Raw genomic sequence first — 22,459 nt, 5'->3', positions numbered from 1 at the left:
TTCTCTCTATCTATCTATCTCTCTCTCTCTCTCTCTCTCTCTCTCTCTCCCTCTCTTCTCTATTAGAGCGAGAACTGTCAGCCATTTATCGGAATCTTACATAATGCATCTTTAAAACGCTTCCAGATTTAAACAATTATGTTTCCAAACACTGTTTTCTTTTCCACGCGGACTTTGTTGGTAAATGAACGCCCAAGTCTGAACATTTGTCCTGGACACACCCAACACAAAACCACGCGCTGGATTTATGATCATTTGAACAGTTCTATTCATTTCGTTTAAAAGTTAAGACAATGGAGATATTAATAAGATAAAAGACTGATTGATTTTAAAAACAAAAAAATATAAAAACAAATCCAAAGACGCTGGAAAACAGTAAATCGAAAATAGTTTGAATGAAAAACAAGATGAAAAAAGATAGAAATCCAAAGTAGTTAGAAACCAATAAATTGAAAATGGTAAATGTTTAGACTCGTCTAAGGACTATGGAAGACTAAACAGCTCTTTATTCAGGGTTATTAATTCATAGTTTTTAATTCATAGTCTTCATTATTATTTCTTCATTTGTTATCGTATTTTGACATTTGTATACTAAAATTAACATTGTATCTTAAAATCAATATTTGTTTTACAAATCAGACATTTGTCATTAGAAAATCAAAAAAATTACATATACATTTCATCAGAACCATACAAGAAAATACAAATCTTGGAGAACAAATTGCTAAATACCAATCTCCGAATACCCCTGTCAAAAAACATTTCTCCATACTCATCTAACCTGAACATTATGACGACAGATGACGCTATTGGTGGGATGTCGCAAGTCTGTGCTAACCAAAAAATAGTAGCTATGTTATATACTGTTGTTGATAATATACACTCTTCCGTGTAATTGAAAGCTCATATAATAATTATTAAACTTTTTCTATGATTAAAATTTTTTTTGATAACATAAATTCTTCCGTGTAAATCAAAGCTTATATAATAATTATGAAAGTCTGTACATAATTAAAATTGTTTAACAATGTACGTATGATTTTATAAATAATTTCGTTGGGGAGATGAATTATTCTAAAATCTTTTCAGATTGGTAGAAAGACGTCTAGTGACATTAATTTAATAAACGCCGAATTGATTATTTTAATAACCGTGCGTGCTGTGTAAATATTTTCTTTGGTGTTTTGAATAGGTTGTTTTCGAATAAATTCTGCAGTAGATGCTGGTTTCGTTTCTTTCCAATCTATTAAGTTAATTAGCAGAAAAAGCGATCGAATATAAGCATATATTTTTCTGTTCATCGTAGTATAATTCCCTAGTCAATAATTGGCTTAATAATGAGATAGAGACTACAATAAGAAGCTTGCCTCGCAGACAAATATAGACGCTGAAAAATAAACAGATTTGTTGAAAATCATAACAAAGCCTTTTATTGAATGGATTATATTGATCATGTAGGCATAAAAACATTTTACTTTTTTCACAATTAAAAGTAATATCAGTTTAAGTTGAACCGTCTTGCACAAATTTATATGGAAAACATTACTTACTTGAGAACGACAAGAGGAACTTGTTGAAACGTAGTGTGAAATAAACCCAGTGATTGTTTTCCATATAAATTTGTGTTTTATATCATATGTTCAGTTACTAAATGCTGTATAAGGATTTTAACCGTCTTGCAAGAAGACATTACGTTCGTGTAGGCAAACCCTGCCATCGCGACTCTCCGTAAAATATCTATAAACAACTTCACTCTCCTTTCCCTAGTAAGCTCTTATGTTCGTGTTGTTAAATTAGCATATTCCTGAAGCAATGGCCCGAGAAATCCCTCTCTGGCTATTGCTGGATTGGCTCCTGATTCTGAGCTTTTGAGGGAGTTTGTCTATTCTTCCCGTTCAATCAAATCTATCCCAAGTACAGAAACATGACAGCCCTTCGTTTAATCTGGGTCTTCCCTAAAACTTTGGACAGTGATTTAAGGTATTAAAAACGGTGAAAGTATGTTCGTCTCCAAACAGTATTGTTTACATTGTTTTCGATTTGATAGCATCGTTTGTCACGCAATTAGTTTTTCTGCAATATTTTGCTATGCACTGGTTAATTGGGCATAATAAAATCGTGAAGTCATGACGTAACGTTATGTAAACATATTTGGTCCAATTTGGAGCTCTGTTTTAAGCGTAATGCTTTTGTAACGCAGTTAGCTATTGGTTGTTAATCGAACCATTGACCAGTCATAATTTGGAACAGAAATTTGCCTTCGTTAAAGCAGTGTTTAGTGGGATTAGGTATAATCAAACGGAACACTGTGTGAGGAGTATGCCAAATTAGCCGAGCAACGTCATGTTAGAGGTCACTGCGTTCGTGTGACCAATCGCCGCCACGCAGTTGTGGACTGAAACCTTGTGAAGATCTGGGCCTGTTTCACGAAATTTTAACTAAAGATAAAATCCAAATTTTAGTAGATATACTTCAATTTTGATTGGCTAAGCACTAAAATCAATCTAATATTATCCAATCAAATTACTAAAATTTGGATTTTATCTTAGTTAAAATTTCGTGAAACAGGGCCCTGGCCCCGAGTTCACAAAACATCCTGAGACTTAAGTTAAGAATTTACTCAAAATTGTTCGCATTATATTGACTAATATAAAACCCTTTATAAAACTTGTGTTGTTTCAATGTATCAAATACATCAATAAGAAACTATCTATGTGCAAAGTTTTGTGTTTCTGGAACCAAGATATTTCTCATAAGCAGTGATTGAAAGTTGAGTAAATTCTCAACTTTAGGCTGAGAATGCTTTGTGAACATGGGGCCAGGGCATCCCTTCGTTATTCTCTGTGCTGGACACATGGTCTATTTGGGACATCGAGTTGGGAAGATAGAAGGGGAGGTTCTGGTATTGATCGTTTTGAATGGGGTAACGGTGGCTGCTGTCTCTTCATGGTAAGGTGATCGATCCCCATTGGGAAGGTTTGCGAGGAAGAGTTGTCTCCCTGTATCCATTTGATGTTATTTCAATAATATTTTGTTTTTTACCGAAATATATTATCGAAGTCTCTATACTTCTTGTGTTTATAACTATTTATTTTTTCAACTGAAATGTGGTTTAACGTCCTACTGTTATGCTCCTATACTGGGCTAATGAAGACGGGCATACGCCATACAGTGTGCTATGAGGGAAATTTTGCCCGGGCAGCGGCACTATCGCCTACTCTTATATCGAATTCTAACTGACAAGGGATCTTTTACGTGCATTCCAATTTATACACGGGACCTCAGTTTTTCGTCTCATCCGAAGGACTAGACAGCTGTCCTTGTCAGGCCCTCCGTCCTGCATCACTGACAAGGGGGAACCACGTCGGAAAATCTGGATGAACTTTCTCGGCCAATGCAGAGATTGAACACCTGACCTCCAGGCTAGCGAGCCAGCGTCTTGCCCACTTAGCCACGTGATCCCCCGGGGCATTATGGAAGATTAGATAAAGAGGTGACAGTTCTCGCCATAATAGTTAAAAATAGATAATGAAAACTGAATATGCTGAATATTTTAGTCAACTACTCTGAACCGAGATATTAGCGATCCTTCAATTTTAGGCCAGCCGCGATCACCATTACTAACGTTGGTATTATAATAAACAAAGTCTTCATGGTTATCCATTTGTTGTTAAATTATCAATCACACAATGTATTCAAATCCGCTAAATATCGCAGGCTGACGATGACATTGAGAGTTGACTATGGTCTGGATAAGCTAATTAATGTCTAATTAATGATTTAGATAACATTTCAGGCCTAAAGAAATATCTGTAATAGGCAGATTTAGCTCGTGCATAATGTATGTTTAAGTTAGCAGTAAGTTATTATGTTTTATAACCATTGCGTTCTTGAGATTACTCGTCATTTAATAAACTATATTTAAACAACAACAAAGAAAATAACCTGCAATTGACCTTTCGGCATTGTCTTAGATAGAATACATTAATATACAATATAATATACAATATAATATACAATATAATATACAATACAATACAATATACAATACACAATATACAATACAATACATGAGTAAGTACCTAATGAAATGAACAAAATTGACCCAACATTTTAAATCAACAAATGAAATATTGACCTTTAACTTTGTGTTCAGTCAATATTCAACTTTTGGTGTCTACAATTTGCATCCCAATAACTACCCGGTTTTATTCCACAATTGCTTCACCGCTACGGGCAGGAAGTAGCGATGTCAGGGTTTGGTCATACCAACATTATGATTTCTACATGATTTCTATTTATTCGAACCTTCTTATTTCCCCCCGAAATATTATCAGGATTATCGCCCTTATTGTTGATAAATTTCTAACTTATGATGTCAACTTTTGAGTGAAGTCTGTATCACTAGAGGTCCGGTACTGTACGGCACGCTTCACGTTCATGGCTTGATCCCGGATTTATTCACTTGATCTGATTTGTACCGTTGCTGTTTATTGCTGACAACGTCTGAACCTGCTTTGATCAATATGTTTGTTTAACATCTTCATTTGTCTGTGGTGAGGAAAGCTTCTTACAAAGGCCACACTCAAACGGGACTTAATTTTAAAATGAAATCCATGTACACTATGACTTTCAAAGCGTTCTCGATATCCTCATTTCGCTTTAAAGAAATGTACTGTATCGTTAAAGACGGTTTCCGAATTAATTTCACACACACACAGCATGCGTCCACATACTCTAACTGTCCGCATCAATAAGTTCGGTCAAAAACATTTTAGTATGCATAAACAGAATAATATGGTGGCTCGCTAATCTTGAGGTATCGTCTTAGATCCCAGGTGTGTTCATCGGGATTTTCCGACGTGGTTTCTCCTTGTCAGTGGTGCAGAGCCGAGGGCCTAGCAGTAGAACACATAATTAGGTCATTCGGATGCGACGAAAAACCAAGCTCGTAAAAGACCCCTCGACAGTTGAAATTGGATAAAAGAGTAGGCATTGGTGCCGCTGTCCGGGCACAATTTCCCTAATAGCACATTGTACTGCGTATTCCCGTCTTCAATAGCCAAGTCGGTACCGAACAGTAGGACGTATAGAAACCCCATTTCATTTCTTTTTACGTGCTGTGTACACCGGTGGTTCCCCCTGTTTTGTCCCACCCAACAGTCTAGGAATACTTTCTATTTCAGCCTAACATCTCTTCTATTTAGTTATTATTTGGATCTGCTTTAACAAGAAACACTGCATTGTTGATCATTATTGATCTAGACATGTTTAAATTTCTAATGATGCTTCTATAAAACGATTGAAATCTTATAGACGCGTCTTTTTAGCAAATCGTTTATTCACATAATAAAACTTAAAATACAATAAGAAGGCTGAATTTTTGATACCAGGTAAACAAGAATATTTTTTGACTTGAAACAACTATGGACCAAAATAGATCAATTCTTAACGCTGAATGAAATAAGAGAACAATGTGACATTTTATTCAAGGTAAGGGAAGTTGCTACAAGCAAGCACGAGAGTACTGTAATGGACCAGTTAACGGAAATGACGTTATCGCCACCATCTTTGAAATGTGACGTCATATCAACAATTGAATGCTCAATTTCATGTTGCTCACGCTTTCTCGAAGTTCTTCACCTCAAGGGAAACACCGTTGGCCAATCCCAAAGGAACCTCCCTGGCCACGGGGACCACCTAGTTAGGTATGAAAGACCAAACAGCTCTTTATTCAATTTCCTTAGTCCTTAATTAAGTGTAGTTTAATGGTCGAGTGTGAGACATTAAGTAATATATTGATATTGTACGAGTGCGTAGCACGAGGGCAATATCAATATTATACTTAATGTCTTGCACGAGAACATAAAACAATTTAATATACAGACAATACCCAGCACGCCATTTCAATGAAATACGTCACGCGCGTCCAATATTACAACTAGTATAAATAATGTACGCTTGGCACACTGCCCGTACCATTATTTGAAATAATGGTAAGCCAACATGAAAGTATGACGTTACATCTGTATTTTTATTTCAATAAGGAAAACTGAATAAAGATCTGTTTGGTCGACCATAGTTAGTGAGCCAGTGTCCTGTTCCCTTAGCCACCTGACGCTACACCAAATAAGCACACAATGCTAATATGCGAATTAGTGGCTTAAAGGTGATTATGCAAAACAAAGATCTGCTAAATAAATTTTTTTTGTTTGAAAGATCAATACAGCTTTTTTTCATTACCATAATAGCTTTGTTCAACTGGTGAAACAAAAAGGTGAGGTTGCTCATATTTCAATTAACTCACGTTTTTTTTGTATTGATTGTTTTTTTTTTGTCTGTAAAGATGTCGATTATTTTTATTTCGATAAAAATTCAATTCCATTTGAAGATTCTCAGTTCTTTATTAAGCCGAAGCGCAGAGCGAAAATTCTTAACATTATTTTACACTTATTAAATTTGCTTTCAGAGTACACTAGCAAGATCATCTTGTTTTCTATGAGATATAAGAGGCAATAAATTATATAAATTTAAAATGCCGAAAGCTGTGATATCAGTTTTATTTATCTTAATGAACATAATCTTGAAAGTCAAATGTGACAAATTTAGTACTTCTTCAAGTTGTCCTGGAAAAGTTATAGAATCTCAGTATACGTACAAAACGTTGATATCAAGGAGTAAACTAGAATGTGCTTCATTTTGTGATCTGGACTACAGATGTCAGTCTTTCCAGTATGGTGCCAACCAATGCCAGTTGAATGATAAAATGGGTGGTAGCAACTGTAGTAAGATGGTGGATAGCCCCTCATTCATATACTATCAAAAGGTGAGTCGATATATGGAACTATCTGTAACCGATCGTGAATTTTTGGACAATATCTATATTTTCGCGGCTTTATCTATGATGAAATCTACCAAGATTGGTAATTGATCCTTTAATTTAGAAAAACAAAATCAAAATATTAATTATTAAACAGCAGAATATAAAAACCCGAATACTAAATACAAAAACCCGAATATTAACTTTGTGAACATGACGATTTAAATGCATAAATTCCGCACCTGGATCTAAAAGATACAGGAAATGGGGTTTAACGTCCACTCGACACAAACTAGGTCATTTTGGGACTAACACATGGTTCAATTTTATTTCAATAATTCGTTTGCGCGTAGAGGTCTTTAACAGTGGGAGGAAACCGAAGGACCCGGAGAAAACCAATCAGGTTAAACAAGCGATCCTACTCCTTGTCACGTACAACCGAGGAATCGAAACCCCGCCAGTTCACTCAATGACAGAGCGTATGATACAGGGCGCAGGTGCTAACCATTCGGCCATCCGACCCCCTAACGGTAGGTTATCTCCCGGCTTGGATTCAATCGGCGTAAAAACAAGTGTTAGCGAAAGGTTGTAAATGAAATGAAATGAAATGGGGTTTAACGTCCTACTGTTCTGCTCCTATACTGAGCTAATGAAGACGGGCATACGCCATACAGTGTGCTATGAGGGAAATTTTGCCCAGGCAGTGACACTATCGCTTACTCATATATCGAATTCCAACTGCCAAGGGATCTTTTACTTGCATTCCAATGTATACACGGGACCTCGGTTTTTCGTCTCATCCGAAGGACTAGACAGCTGTCCTTGTCAGGCCCTCCGTCCTGCATCACTGACAAGGGGGAACCACGCTGGAAAATCCAGGCTAGCGAGCCAGCGGCTTACCCACTTAGCCACGTGATCCCCTGCGAAAGGTTGTACCGAAAACGTTAAAAAAATCGGATCAAAATACAGATCTACATTTCGTTTCGGTTTTTTTTTTATACTTTCGATAGCCTGCACTGCATGAAGATCTGGTTGGTTGAAGTAAAAGATCACGCCAGAAATCATATGATAGGCTTTTGACCCTATAACGTCAGACATTTGATTAAACAATCAGCATTGGTGTGTCTAGGGGGTTACCCACAGTTTCGTGCACCTCACGCACCGTTTCGTTGGCTAATCTCTCACATCAATTAGAACGCCGGGTTTATAACAACTCTTTCAGATACCAGTGTAGCATAGACAAGTAAAGCGAAATTTTGAACTATAAAAAACGAAACGAAATAGGATCTGTGTTTTAGTCAGTTTGCCAACACTGACACTGCAATTATCCCAAATGTCGTGAAATGTTGATTTATCATATCTTTGTAAATACTGAAGGGAATTGAAGAAATATTATAAATATGTGATCTTCAGTAAAAACAGAACCAGATTTAAAAAATAACATTATATTTAAAAAAAAATATATATGAATATTAAAGATGTAATATGTAAGAATTAGATAAAGGCTTGGCCGTTTGAAGAACAGTGTAATCTCGATTAACATGGCTAAACAATGTAATCTCGATGAACATGGCTAACGTTGTTACTATAAATCCAAATATTGGCTAACGTTGTTACCGTAATAAATAAAATCTTGATTATCCATTTTTGATTAAGTTATTTACTACCACTCGTGCTTAAATCCGTTGAAAATCAAAAGCATCCGGTAGTCTAGAGAGTTGATTACACGTGAATACATTTCTAATGAATGATTTATATAACATTTATATAACATTTATATAACGTTTTTCGAGATTCGCCAATATCAAAAAACAAGGAGAAAGAGCAATTTTTATGTGAATACACTGCTCAGGCATCCTCTATTACGATATATTTAGTTCGTTTTACAAAACTGATTTAATCAATGTGTTTTGGAGACATTCTGTCGATGTACATCCATTAAATCTACTTTTTTGAGATTCAAGTTTGAATATCGAAAAACGAGTAGCTCGTTTTTCGAGATTCGCCAATATAAAAAAAAAAACCAAGAAGAAATATCAGTTTTATGTAAATCCACTGCTCAGGCATCCTCATTTATGATATATTTAGTTCGTTTTAGAAAACGTATTTAATCAATTCTGTAGATGTACATCCATTAAATCTACTTTTTTGAGATTCAAGTTTGAATATCGAAAAACGAGTAGCTCGTTTTTCAAGATTCGCCAATATCAAAAAAACAAGGAGAAAGAGCAGTTTTATGTGAATCCACTGCTCAGGCATCCTAATTTCTGATATTTTTAGTTCGTTTTAGAATACTTGTATAATCAAATGTGTTTTGGAGACATTCTGTAGATATACATGATTAAAATTTGTATTTTTGACATTCAAGCCTGAATATCGAAAAACGAGTAGCTCGTTTTTGGAGATTCGCCAATATCAAAAAACAAGGAGAAAGAGCAGTTTTTATGTGAATACACTGCTCAGGCATCCTCTATTACGATATATTTAGTTCGTTTTACAAAACTGATTTAATCAAATGTGTTCTGGAGACATTCTGTCGATTACATCCATTAAATCTACTTTTTTGAGATTCAAGTTTGAATATCTAAAAACGAGCTAGCTCGTTTTTCGTTATTCACCAATATCGAAAAACGAAAATCGAGCTAACTTCACACTGCCATATATAGGTCCCGAATATGAATATTAACAATTAGAAAATGCTATATATATGTCCCGAATATGAATATTAACAATTAGAAAATGCTATATATAGGTCCCGAATATGAATATTAACAATTAGAAAATGCTATACATAGGTTCCGAATATGAATATTAACAATTAGAAAATGCCATATACAGGTCCTGAATATGAATATTAACAATTAGAAAATGTTATATATAGGTCCCGAAAATGAATATTAACAATTAGAAAATGTTATATTATATGTGTCTCGAATATGAATATCAACAATTAGAAAATGCTCTATACAGGTCCTGAATATGAATATTAACAATTAGAAAATGCTATATATATGCGCTGAATATGAATATTAACAATTAGACAATGCTATATATTGGTCCCGAATATGAAAATTAACGATTAGAAAATGCTCTATATAGGTCCTGAATATGAATATTAACCATTAGAACATGCTATAAATAGGTCCTGAATATGAATATTAACAATAAGAAAATGCTATTAATATAAAAAAAAAATGCTATATACAGGCCCTGAATATGAATATGAATAACTACCTGAAATATTCAAGATAACAAAGGGAGCTAAAAGAGGTCTAAAAAGAGAGAAATGGGGTTTAACGTCTATTTGGCACAAACTAGGTAATTTCGTTACTAGCATATGGTTCAATTTATTCGAATAATTCGCTTGTGCGTGTAATTTGTTTATTATAGTAGTAGCGTTGCTCATTAATCGAGACTCAGCCTCGCTTATCCATTATTAAATTGAATTGTAACATGGACGGGAAATCTTCCTTTGTTATTTTCGTTGAATAATTATAACTTATTAAATGACACCTATGTTCTATGTTCTACTCACAACCATCTGGTGGGATTGAATAAATGAATAAATGTCCAAATAATAATTTACATAACATTTGAAGACCAAATAAAAACGTGTAATAGGCAGATTTAGCTCTTATATAACGCATTTTTAAAACTATAATTTGAAGTAAGTGGTATTTCATCGACTTCATCAACTTAACCAATCTCTTAATAGTTCCTATAGATTGTATTTCAGTATGGCGGGGTCGTAAAATATTAATTCTGAAATTCGATTTTGGCAATCAATATTATGCTTATTAGTTTTGCAAATGATCGAAAACATTTTCGATTTATTAACAACCGATCCTAGCCGAATAACGAAAATCAGTTTGCTTCCCAGAAAATTTTTGGATAGTTAATTATTTCAAAGATCCAGAGAGAGAGAGAGAGAGAGAGAGAGAGAGAGAGGGGTTTAACGTCCACTCGACACAAACCAGGTCATTTCCAGACTAAGGTATGGTTTAATTTTATTTCAATAATTCGCTTGCGCGTAGAGGTCGTTAGCAGTGGGAGGAAACCGGAGGACCCGGAGAAAAAACCCACGAGGTTGGACAGGCGACCCTATTCAAAGATCCAAGTATCACAATATTGTAGTTACGAACAAATAGATTCAATATCTCCTAAATGACGATCGGTTCGTTCTAGTTATTACCATTAGTATAACATTTATCTCGATTTGTTTCAGACAATGTAAAGAAGTTGGTCTTCCATATCTTTTCCGAATCTTCATCGACTCCACCCCATTGGCCTAGTTCCTTTGAATTGCGTTGCACAATGGCGAGGTGATACAATATTAATTTTTAAATTCGATTTCGGCAATCAATTTATTAGAGTTATTGTCATTAGCTTTAAAAAAGAATCAAATTATCTTCGGTTAATTAACAGTCGGTCAATTGTTTCCCAGATCTTGACCGTAGATTTCTCAAATAAAATAACAGCACATCCCAGAAACAATAAAACTCTGAGTCGATAACATATCGATATCTAGATATTAAAAAGGGGGTGTATTTCCTGGATTAACATTATCGGTTAAGAAGAATCGAAATATTTTATGTCTTTGTTAAGGAAAATCTCTAAAGCGCATTAAGCTCTTTAAAGGCATATATAAAGAAAATAAGTAAAAGCGTACTGTGCGAACCATGACGTCACCGCAGCCATCTTAGAATTTTGGCGTCATATCTATTTGCCATTTATTTGCCCACGTTGATATTAGCTTTAGATCGCTATTGATTGAATTAGCAGTTCTAATGGTTTATCATTTATAATTGCAAATAGGGACGAATAATGGTACATTGTTATTTAGATTTTTTGAAATATCATTTGTGTAGATTTAGAATAGAAAATAACCGAGTATTGATCCCTGGGCAACCCCGGATTCAGCTGACAAATAAGGTGATTGAAAGCCTTCAAAGACAAAACATTGTTTACGATCTGTTAAATAGTTGTATATCCAGTCACATAAATGTAGACTAATACCATACTTTCGCAGCTTATATATAATTCCCATGTGCCAGACTTTATCAAACGCTTTAGAAATATCACAGAATACAAAACTCAACCCTTTCCCTTTATCTAATAATAATAATAATAATAATTTTATTTTCAATGCATGTTAGGCCATAGACTCATAGGTTAGCTCATGATATAATTCATATTGATAAACGACAATTTTAACATCTATAAATAACTAAAATTCATTTTCAATATACATTTCCATAGGCTCTGCTGCGTTCTGGATTGACTGACATAGAATATCTGTTGCCCCATTTATGTCTTGCTCTAATATCTAGATTACTTATGATTAAATTATATACCTCAAGAAGTTGGTTTATTGTTGAATTATTCTTTTGAAATCCTGACTGATGTTTAGATAATAAATCATATTTTTAATAAAGTTGTACTGAATTTTTAGGATAATTTTTTCAAATATCTTACAAATTATGCACGTTAATGAAATGGGGCGATAATTTTTTGTTAATTGTGGATCACCCGTCCCTTTAAGAGCAACTGTGACATGAGAAGTTTTCCATATGTCTGGAAGTTGTTTAGGTGTAAGTCACGGGTTGAATAGACGAGTTAATGAAATTACAATGACAGGAGATATGTTTTTATTTAGAATTAATGGGCTATTTTATCTGGGCCTGTTGGCTTTAAAGTGTTGACTATTTTAGATTGATCTTTATCCTCTTGTTAAGCTACGATAAAATCATTCATTGTGATATCAGAGCGTGAATCAAAGGGTGGTAATTCCTGCGAGGTATCTAGTTTTTAAACAGATGTAAAGTATGAATTTAATACCGTCGCCTTATAAGTTGGGAGAGAATAAATTTTGCCATTGAGGTAAATTGGGGTTTGATTATTACTATTTACATTTTCCATTTTACTACTTTCCACCACTGTTTTGATGTGACTTTATGATTATTTATTTTATTAGTGATTTTAGATTTATAATTATCTTTCGCTTGATGTATGAGTGAAATTACCTCATTTTTAATTTTATGGAACTTTAGCCAATGGTTTGTTGATGGATATTTATCAGAACACCGAGCATGATTCTTTTGCAGCCTTTAGCTTCCATTTTGCTAAATTTATATCTAAACAAAGCGCCTTCCCGTTTGATCAACTGTTCCCAATGCGCATATGCAAACGTACTCGAGGATCCTGGTCGAGTGAGCCTGGAGCAAGTTAGTCCCGAAATCAACTATTTGTGTCTCTTTCAATTTCAGGCGTGCCGAAATGGTGGTTCTGTGGGTGCTTCTTTTTGTTTGTGTGGTAACAGTTATGTTGGAACATACTGTGAAAGATTCATGCAAGGTTTGTATTTTATCTTATGTATTTTTTTTAAAAGAATGAGTATTAATAGGGCAGGGCGATTTGCCCAATACCACCTTAGTAACACCAATACCAAAAAATACTAACCCAATAACACCCAATTGTACCCAATTGTAACCCAAAACCACCTAATAGTAACCCAATAACAAAACATTCTACCCAATACCACCCAATAGTAACCCAATACGAAACAATGCTACCTAATACTAACACAATACCACCCAATAGTAACCCAATACCACGCAATACTAACCCAATAGTAACCAATAGTTACCCAATACCAAGCCATACTACCCAATAGCATCCAATACTAACCCAATACTAACCAATACCACCCAATAGCAACCCAATCTCACGAAATACTAACCCAATAGTAACCAATAGTTACCCAATACCAAACAATTCTACCCAATATCATCCAATACTAACCAAGTAGTAACGCAATACCACCCAATAGTAACACAATACCAAACAATGTTACCCAATAGTAACTCAATAGAAACCCAATACTAATACAATAACACCTAATAGTAACACAATACTACCCAATAATATACAAAGACCACCCAATAGTACCCACTGTTAACCTAATATTAACAATAGTAACCCAATAGGGTAGTATTGGGTAGCATTGGGTAAATCGTTATTTTGTGTTTACAGCAACCCACTATGAACAACATTTTATACGCTCGCTGGATTCGAGATGTTTAACGTCCAATCGACGCAAACTAGGTCAATTCAGGACTAACATATGGTTCAATTTTATTTCAATAAATTACTTGCGCGTAGGGGTCTTTAGCAGTGGGAGGAAACCGGAGTACCTGGGTAAAACCCAGCAGGCCGGACAGGCAACCCTACTCCTTGCCACATACAGCCGGGGAAACGAAACCACGCCAGATGACTCAATGACAGACCTTATGATACAGCGCGCACGTGCTAACCATTCGGCCACCCAACCATCTGTTAGTCCCGAAATGACTTAGTTTGCGTTGAGTGGACGTTAAATCCCAATCTTTCTACTCGTAACAGCGTACTTACGAAAATTGAGTAAAAAAAAAAGAGTTATATGTCAATGAGGTCGGACTCTAGATGCAATGTATCCAATATGCATCGCAGTGTTCCCAATATGTACAGTGATTATCCAAAATGCACAGTGATCGACCTTAAATTTGCCGTGATCATTCTCGCAATGAATCGTGCAGTAATTAAGTTTTCATATATGATCTTAAGCGTTATTCTGGCCTTAAATGATACTCTCTGTTACAGATTGTGCGGAAGGATTTTCTTCACCACATGGGTACTCCACCTTTGGTATGTACACGATACAACCGGTACTATCACCAACACCATTTCAAGTGTACTGTGAGATGAGAAGCAACGGGGGTCGAACTCGGTTTCAGTACCACGAATCATCGACCTTCTACTTCAACCGAACATGGCAGGAATACAAAGATGGTTTTGGTTCTCTGACCAGTGATCATTGGTTGGGTTTGGACAAACTCTACTATCTGACCAATAGTAGGGATTATACTGGGGTATTCTACATGAGGCTTGTCAATTCAAGCTATTATCAACATTATTATAGGGAATTCGTAGTGATGAATGAAACCAACAACTATCAAATGACCTTTGCCCTTGCGGCTCCCCACAGTACTATATCGTTGGGCGACAGTTTAACGGCGGTAAAGAATCAATATTTTAGCACTTACGATAACGACAACGACAACAGCAGCAGAAACTGTGCTTTAGACATGAGAAGTGGATGGTGGTATAATGACTGTGCACCTTGCAATCCTAATGGAGAACTATTGAAACCCAGTGATTGGTTAAAAACAACCGATTATGAAGCGTTCTGGACCTATGATTTACAGGATATTGTCCCTGCTCAAGTTAAAATGTGGTTACGTGTGGAATAACTATGACACTACAACCTTGTCTCGCTGCGCGATATATGTAGCTTTAACAGAACCGTGCGCATTTTCTGCGAGCCACAACATTTTTTAACTAGTATAATATACTAAACAGCAAAAAAAAAACCAACTTCAGTACGAGTTCAAAATCAGAACGGTACATGAACATGAAATGGACCAGACGATTGGTGAACGCCATTGGCACCTGGAACCACACTCTTGGCGCAATCCATCGGCTGTGTTTGGTCTCGGTACGACTTCATTAAGTCTCCTCTGAATTTCATCCCAAAGATGTTCAATCGGATTTAAGTTTGGACTAAGGGCTGGCCAGTGCGTAACGTTGACACCGTTCTATCTTGGAAAGTCCCGGGTAACTCTGGCGGTGTGGGCACGGGCGTTGTCATGTTTTTAAACGTTGTTTTGATAACGTGCGAAATGTGGTATGACGTGTGGTCTAAGTGTCTGATCGATGTAGCGCACTGCTGTGATGCTGACTCCTCTCACTGGACCAAGAACACCACAAGACCCACTCTCTGGTTCAGGCCGATTCCACCCCAAACCTTTATGCTTGGACCTCCCCATGAGTCTCGTTCCATGATAACATTGGTCAGAATAACGCTGGCCACGTCGACGCTATATTCTGGTCCTGCCATCTGCAATGCATACACAATTCCTACTCTCATCTGTGAACAGTCCTCCATTGCCTGTGTCGCCAGTTCTGGTGTTGTTGGGAAAACTGTAGACGTTCACGTCGATGGCGAAGCGCGAGAATCGGTCCACGGTAAGTTCTGCGGCAATGAGACGTCGGCACACTGTATCGGTACTGATGGGTCTTCCGTGTGTACCCACTGTCTGACGTGCTGTCGCAGATGTCCGTGGGAAGGGATTCTGCGTGTGCTATCGCACAACATGGCGCTCTGGTCGCCTTGTGGTAACACTTGGTCTAACAGCTCGGGGGCGATCATCTGTGGTGTTGGTGGCCCGAAAGCGTTGCTGAAGCCTGTAGATGGTCCGAACATTGACCTGGAAGTGATTGGTAACGACTTGGCCAGGCTGGCCAGCGTCGAGTCTTCCAAGCGCCTGGTTCCTCTGAGCTGTCGTGAATAGTTGCATGCTGCTGACGATGTAGTGTGAATGATTTAACCAGGTATGGGGGTGCATTTTATAGGGCTGGTCCCGGTGAACAGCACGTGCAGCATGAGTTACATGAAAATCATGGAGAACACATTGCCACCTCAGAAGTCATGACAACATTTCCTGGGTTCAATTCTGTGTTTGGGAAGGAGCCTTATTGCCCGGGTAAAGTTGGAGGTGTGGTCACAAATATACAATAAAAACATGTGGCAAGTTTTATGCAATGCGTCTATTCAGAGTAACATATAAACCTGACGTTTCTTTTGCTGCTTAGTATACTATATGATCATTTTATATCTATGAAAGGTGTTCTGTTTAAATGTAGAAATTCGTTAGATACAGGAGGGGTTGGATGGCCGAATGGTTAGCACGTGCGTGCTGTATCATAACGCCTGTCATTGAGTCACCTGGCGTGGTTTCGAATCCCCGGTTGTACGTGACAAGGAGTAGGATCGCCTATCCAACCTCGTGGGTTTTCTCCGGGTCCTCCGGTTTCCTCCCACTGCTAATGACCCCTACGTGCAAGCGAATTATTGAAATAAAATTAAAGCATATGTTAGTCCCGATATGACCTTGTTTGTGTCGAGTGGACGTTAAACCCCATTTCTCTGTCTCTCTCTCATTAGCTACAGGATGTGTGACGAAAATTAGGTTTTGAATTAACTTGCATTATTACTATCGCCCAGTCATCTCGTGCACAGAATATTCCAATTAAATAGAATGATGTTGGGGTAAAACATTGCTCATACGAAACACTTATCCAAAAATGGTAAATGCCCCGCCCTACTATAGCTGCCACATCTATGCTTTCTATTATAGGAAGCAGCGGGTTCAATCTTCAACCGTCGTTCCTAGTCGTACGACAATATGTAGTGGTTCAGTCGTTAGGTCTCAGTTCTAGGCTTGTTCAACTCAGACTCTAGATATTATAATAACTTCTAATGTACATGTACTAACATAGATGTTGTAGTTTCCTGTATTTGATATATATATACATAGTTTTAACAACACAGTGTTCCAGAGTCAATTGATCTTTAGAAATATTTTATACACAACGTAGAGGCCAGAGTTAATTCATCTGTTTAAAAACATCGTAGTGTCACACTAGAACCTTAACAAATTGCACAGCATTAGTATTGCGTACACGTTTTCATTGTACAGCTTTATAGTTTATGTCTAAAACCTTACACCGACTCCCAACGCAAACCGCAATCTTATACAGGGTTTAAGCTTCCATTTGACGCTGGTAAAACTCCCGATCAGAACCCAATGCAACGGGATTTCACGAGCTACGTTTCTGCACTAGCCGGGTAACTCAGTACGCAGGAACCTATACGAATTACAAAGGTCTTTTATAAAGCTCTTACTACAGAACCTTAAAAAGTTAGTATAATAATATTATATATTATACGCGCGATATGTTCTACACGCAGACCAATCTATGAAGCCATTATTAACTATTTTCAACAATAGACGGAATATTCAATGAACATTACACGCCCACTAACAATAAAAGGTTCTGGGCCAGGGAAAAGTTCTTATGGTTACTGTACATATCCATTATTAACTGTTCCAAACATATACAGAACATTCAAGGAGCCAATTACACGCCAACGTCACTCGAAGATACGTATAGCCAATTAATAACGCTTCAAGTTCAATTTGTAATTAGTAACGCTGTAAAATGACCAATTTAATTACATTGGAAGGTGTATAATGATCAAAAAAGTCTCGTTGGCAATAAATATGACTGACAATATGTGAGATTATAGCAGACGAAATATTGTGACAATCTGGGGACACGTACTCTGTGTCCGGACGACCAAATCTTCTGTGTCACACTGTCGTGTGTCTAAGTAGGACTTGACGTTGTGATCAATAAGACTTCAAATTCTTTTCTGTTCTCTGGAGATATCTTGATAGGTAACAATAATATATTCTACAACATCGACACAGCTATTGTTCTTTAGGTATTTAAACGTTAACCACGATTAAAACCTATGATGTGTACCCTGGCTATTTCGCTCAACCGCCCCTCCGGGAGAACGCGCCAGTCTAATTTATATAAAAAGGTGAGGGGCGTCAACTATTAGGGCGGATCTTTGACCATATTTGGGCAAGCGCTGCATTAGAGCACGCCGTTACGTCAACCCTAATTTTATGAAATTGGGCTAATTTGTACTGTACGAACGGTGCGGAGATCTCTGACCTGAAATAACTGGTAGCAGGAACCGTGAGTCAAGTCTAAGAAAGATGAAGGAATCCTGCAAGGGTAGCCTGCATTAGTGTCATAATATCTTCAACGATTCAAAACAATATGTCGGGTGATACACGTTGTGTTATTAGTAATACTAGTCAAGCAGTAGTAAGAAGTTTTATTTTAATCCCTTCAAGTGCCTGTGGCTAAAACAACACAACTAAATGATATTTGATCGTTACTCTGGCTTCAACAAAATAAATGAAGTAATTTGATTGAAATTTTTATCATAATCCTTTTTCATTACTAGTATATATTTTTTATAACTAGTATAGCGAGAACTTGGCATCGTTTCATATTTCCCCCATTAATAATTCGTTGTGAACGCGAAAGAAATGAAAATGAAATGGGGTTTAACGTCCTACTGTTTTGCTCCTAAACTGGGCTAATGAAGACGGGCATACGCCATACAGGGAGCCACGGTGGCTAGGTGGGTAAGGCGCTGGCTCGCTAGCCTGGAGGTCGGGTGTTCGATCCCTGCATTGGCCGAGAAAGTTCATCCCGATTTTCCGACGTGGTTTCCCCTTGTCAGTGATGCAGGACGGAGGGCCTGACAAGGACAGCTGTCTAGTCCCTCGGATGAGACGAAAAACCGAGGTCCGATATTGGTCTGATATTCTAATGAAAATACAACCCGAAACAAATTATTACAATTTTAGAAACCACAATTGAAAATACCACAATGTAAAACGTCTTCTTATATAAAAAGCTTTTCCCCAAACACACTAAAACTATGGAATAGTCTTCCTGCGCACGTGCAGTTATCGCCGTCTCTAAATACTTTTAAGTCCAGTTTCCTAACTGAGTATCCCATACATAAAAAACCTGGGTACTTTCATTATGGAAACCGTAAGAAAAATATCATTCACTGCCAACTAAGAAATAAATCTAGTAATCTCAAAAATCACCTTTTCCACCAATACCTAGCTGAATCAAAAATATGTCCAAAATGCAGTTCTTCCGATGAAGATAACTACCACTTCTTTTTGTCTTGCCCATCTTATTCAACTATGAGAATTGAACTATTAAATTCATAAAAGGTATTCACAGAAACTATTAATCTAGATCTAATTTTGAATGGTTCTACAAACCTTTCGAACACCTCTAATACATGTATTTTGATTTGGGTCCAGTCCATAATTTTATAAAAAGTACCAAAAGGTTTTGATTCCCTTTTACATCTTGTTGTATAATATCAAATAATTGCATCAACTATATTTGTATATATCATTTCCTCATGAAACTGTATATATGTTCAGTTTTACAATTGATTATATTCAATCTTATTTTTATGTTTATATTTATCTTTTATTATTTTCTGTATCCTCGGGAAAGAACTTATCTAGGCTTTGTCTGTTGTTTAATCCTTTTCAAATGAATAAACTATTGTTTAAACCAACAAACTTTAAGAAAATCTGCTAAAAATAAATTTGTTTGAAAAAGTCAAATGATCTTATCTAAAATTAATGGCACTTGTTCACCTTATTGCACTAGCAATCTCAATTGTGCATGACGGACTTCGATATTTGATATGACGCCAAAATTCCAAGATGGCTGCGCTGACGTCATGGTTCGCACAGTACGCTTTTGCATTGAATACACATCGTTAATATTCACCCTTCAAAACTTTGTGTCTGAATGAATAAGGGGGGGGGGGGGAGAGATGGCCGAATGGTTAGCACGTGCGTGCTGTATCACAAGGCCTGTCATTGAGTCAACTGGCGTGGTTTCGAATCCCCGGTTGTACGTGACAAGGAGTAGGGTCGCCTGTCTAACCTCCTGGGTTTTCTCCGGGTCCTCAGGTTTCCTTTCACTGCTAAAGACCCCTACGCGCAAAGGAATTATAGAAATTAAATTAAACCATATGTTAGTACCGAAATGACCTAGTTTGTGTCGAGCGGACGTTAAACCCCATCTCTCTCTCTCTCTCTCTCTCTCCCCCTCTCTCTCACTCCTTTTTGCTTTTAAGTGCTTTTTGTATAACAATCTTGATGAACTTTGTGGTGGCCGAAAATCTAAAAACAGTTTTCCAGGTTTTGGTGAATATTCATAAATTTCTTTCGGAAGGAACCGCCGGTAAAGAGAGATGAATGAGGAAAATCACGTACGCCACACGGCGTATAGATACCAGGCGTAAAATCAAATCAATATGGTCAATATAGTTCCTTCCTGAGAGGATAATATCTTGAATAATGTATATAGAAGAATAATTTAAAATCGGGATTCCTGTGTGTTTCTGATGGATTAGATATATATGTCAAATGTTTTAATAATTATTAATTTTGTTGAAATGATAAATGATACGTCGATTTCCTCTCTCCCTTTCTCTTACTTGGTCTCAAATGTAATGTAAATTATTATTTGGACATTTCTTCAAGCCCAACGGATGATCGTGATTAGAACACCCGTGTCATTTAATAATTCAATTTAACAATGGGTAATCGAGGCTGAGTCTCGATTAATAAGTAACGCTACTACGATAATAAACAAAGTAAATGCACAAGTGAATTATTCAAATAAATTGAACCATATGTTAGTCCCGAAATTACCTAGTTTGTGTCAAATAGACGTTAAACCCCTTTTCTCTCTTTTGATACCTCACACCATCCTAATCCTCTTCTTTATTTAGCTCCCTTTTCTATCTTGCATATTTCATGTAGTTATTTATATTCAGGATCTGTATATAGCATTTTCTAATTGTTAATATTCATTTTCAGGACCTATATATAGCATTTTCTAATTGTTAATATTCATATTCGGGACCTATATATAGCATTGTCTAATTGTTAATATTCATATTCGGGACCTATATGTAACATGTTCTAATTGTTAATATTCATTTTCGGGACCTACATGTAACATGTTCTAATTGTTAATATTCATATTCGGGACCTATATATAATATTTACTAATTGTTAATATTCATATTCGCGACCTATATATAACATGTTCTAATTGTTAATATTCATATTCTGGACTTTTATATAGCATTGTCTAATTGGTAAAAGGGGGGTTGGGTGGCTGAATGGTTAGCACGTGCGTGCTGTACCATAAAGTCTGTCATTGAGTCAACTGGCGTGGTTTCGAATCCCCGGTTGTACGTGGCAAGGAGTAGGGTCGCCTGTCCAACCTCGTGGGTTTTCTCCGGGTCCTCCGGTTTCCTCCCACTGCTAAAGACCCCTACGCGCAAGCGAATTATTGAAATAAAATTAAAAACCAAGTGTTAGTCCCGAAATGACCTAGTTTGTGTCGAGTGAACGTTAAACCCCACTCTCTCTCTCTCTCTCTCTCTCTCTCTCTCTCTAATTGGTAAAGATGCATTATGTAAGAGCCTAATGCAGATCTTTCCTTTGGTCTCAAATGTTATATAAATCATTCATTAGAAATGTATTCACATGTAATCAACACTCTAGACTATCGGATGCTTTTGATTTTCAACGGATTTAAACACGATTGGAAGTTAATAATTTAATCAAAAGATGGATAATCAAGACTTTGTTTATTATCGTAACAACGTTAGCCATGACAATCGAGATTACGCTGTTCTTCAAACGGCCAACTCTTTATCTAAATCTTACATAATACATCTTTAATATTCATAAACAGATTTTATAAAACATAAAGTGTTTCATCAACAATTCGCGAAATCCGGGATAACTACAGTGTAAGTGTTCCCAACCTGATTAAAACACAAATCCTATTTCGTTTCGTTTTTTTATAGTTCAAAATTTTGTTTTACTTGTCTATGCTACACTAGGATCTGGAAGAGTTGTTATATATAACCGGCGTTCTGGATAATATGAGGGATTAGTCAATGAAACGGTCTGTTACGGCGAGTTTTTGGCGTGAGGTACACGAAACTGTGGGTAACCCCCTAGAAACATCAATGCTGATTGTTTAATCAAATGTCTGACGTCATAGAGTCAAAAGCCGCTCGTATGACTTCTGACGCGACCTTTCACTACA

The 22,459-nt window shown here is 36.6% G+C and overlaps 1 protein-coding gene across 1 annotated transcript; it reads left to right on the top strand.

The window, feature by feature from the left end:
* Positions 1-10,578: 10,578 nt before the first annotated feature.
* LOC126821631 (fibrinogen-like protein A) lies at positions 10,579-21,197 on the top strand (the record flags this gene model as incomplete). Its single annotated transcript, XM_050550091.1, has 3 exons — positions 10,579-10,625; positions 14,622-14,784; positions 21,168-21,197. Coding segments are annotated over 3 exons (240 nt in total), but the record flags the coding sequence as incomplete, so codon positions are not given.
* Between the last annotated feature and the right edge of the window lie 1,262 nt (positions 21,198-22,459).

Source organism: Patella vulgata, chromosome 5 (assembly GCF_932274485.2).
Source record: "Patella vulgata chromosome 5, xgPatVulg1.2, whole genome shotgun sequence".
Taxonomy (NCBI): Eukaryota; Metazoa; Mollusca; class Gastropoda; family Patellidae; genus Patella; species Patella vulgata.
The sequence above is the reverse complement of the archived record's forward strand: the minus strand, read 5'-3'. Positions and strand labels throughout refer to the sequence as shown.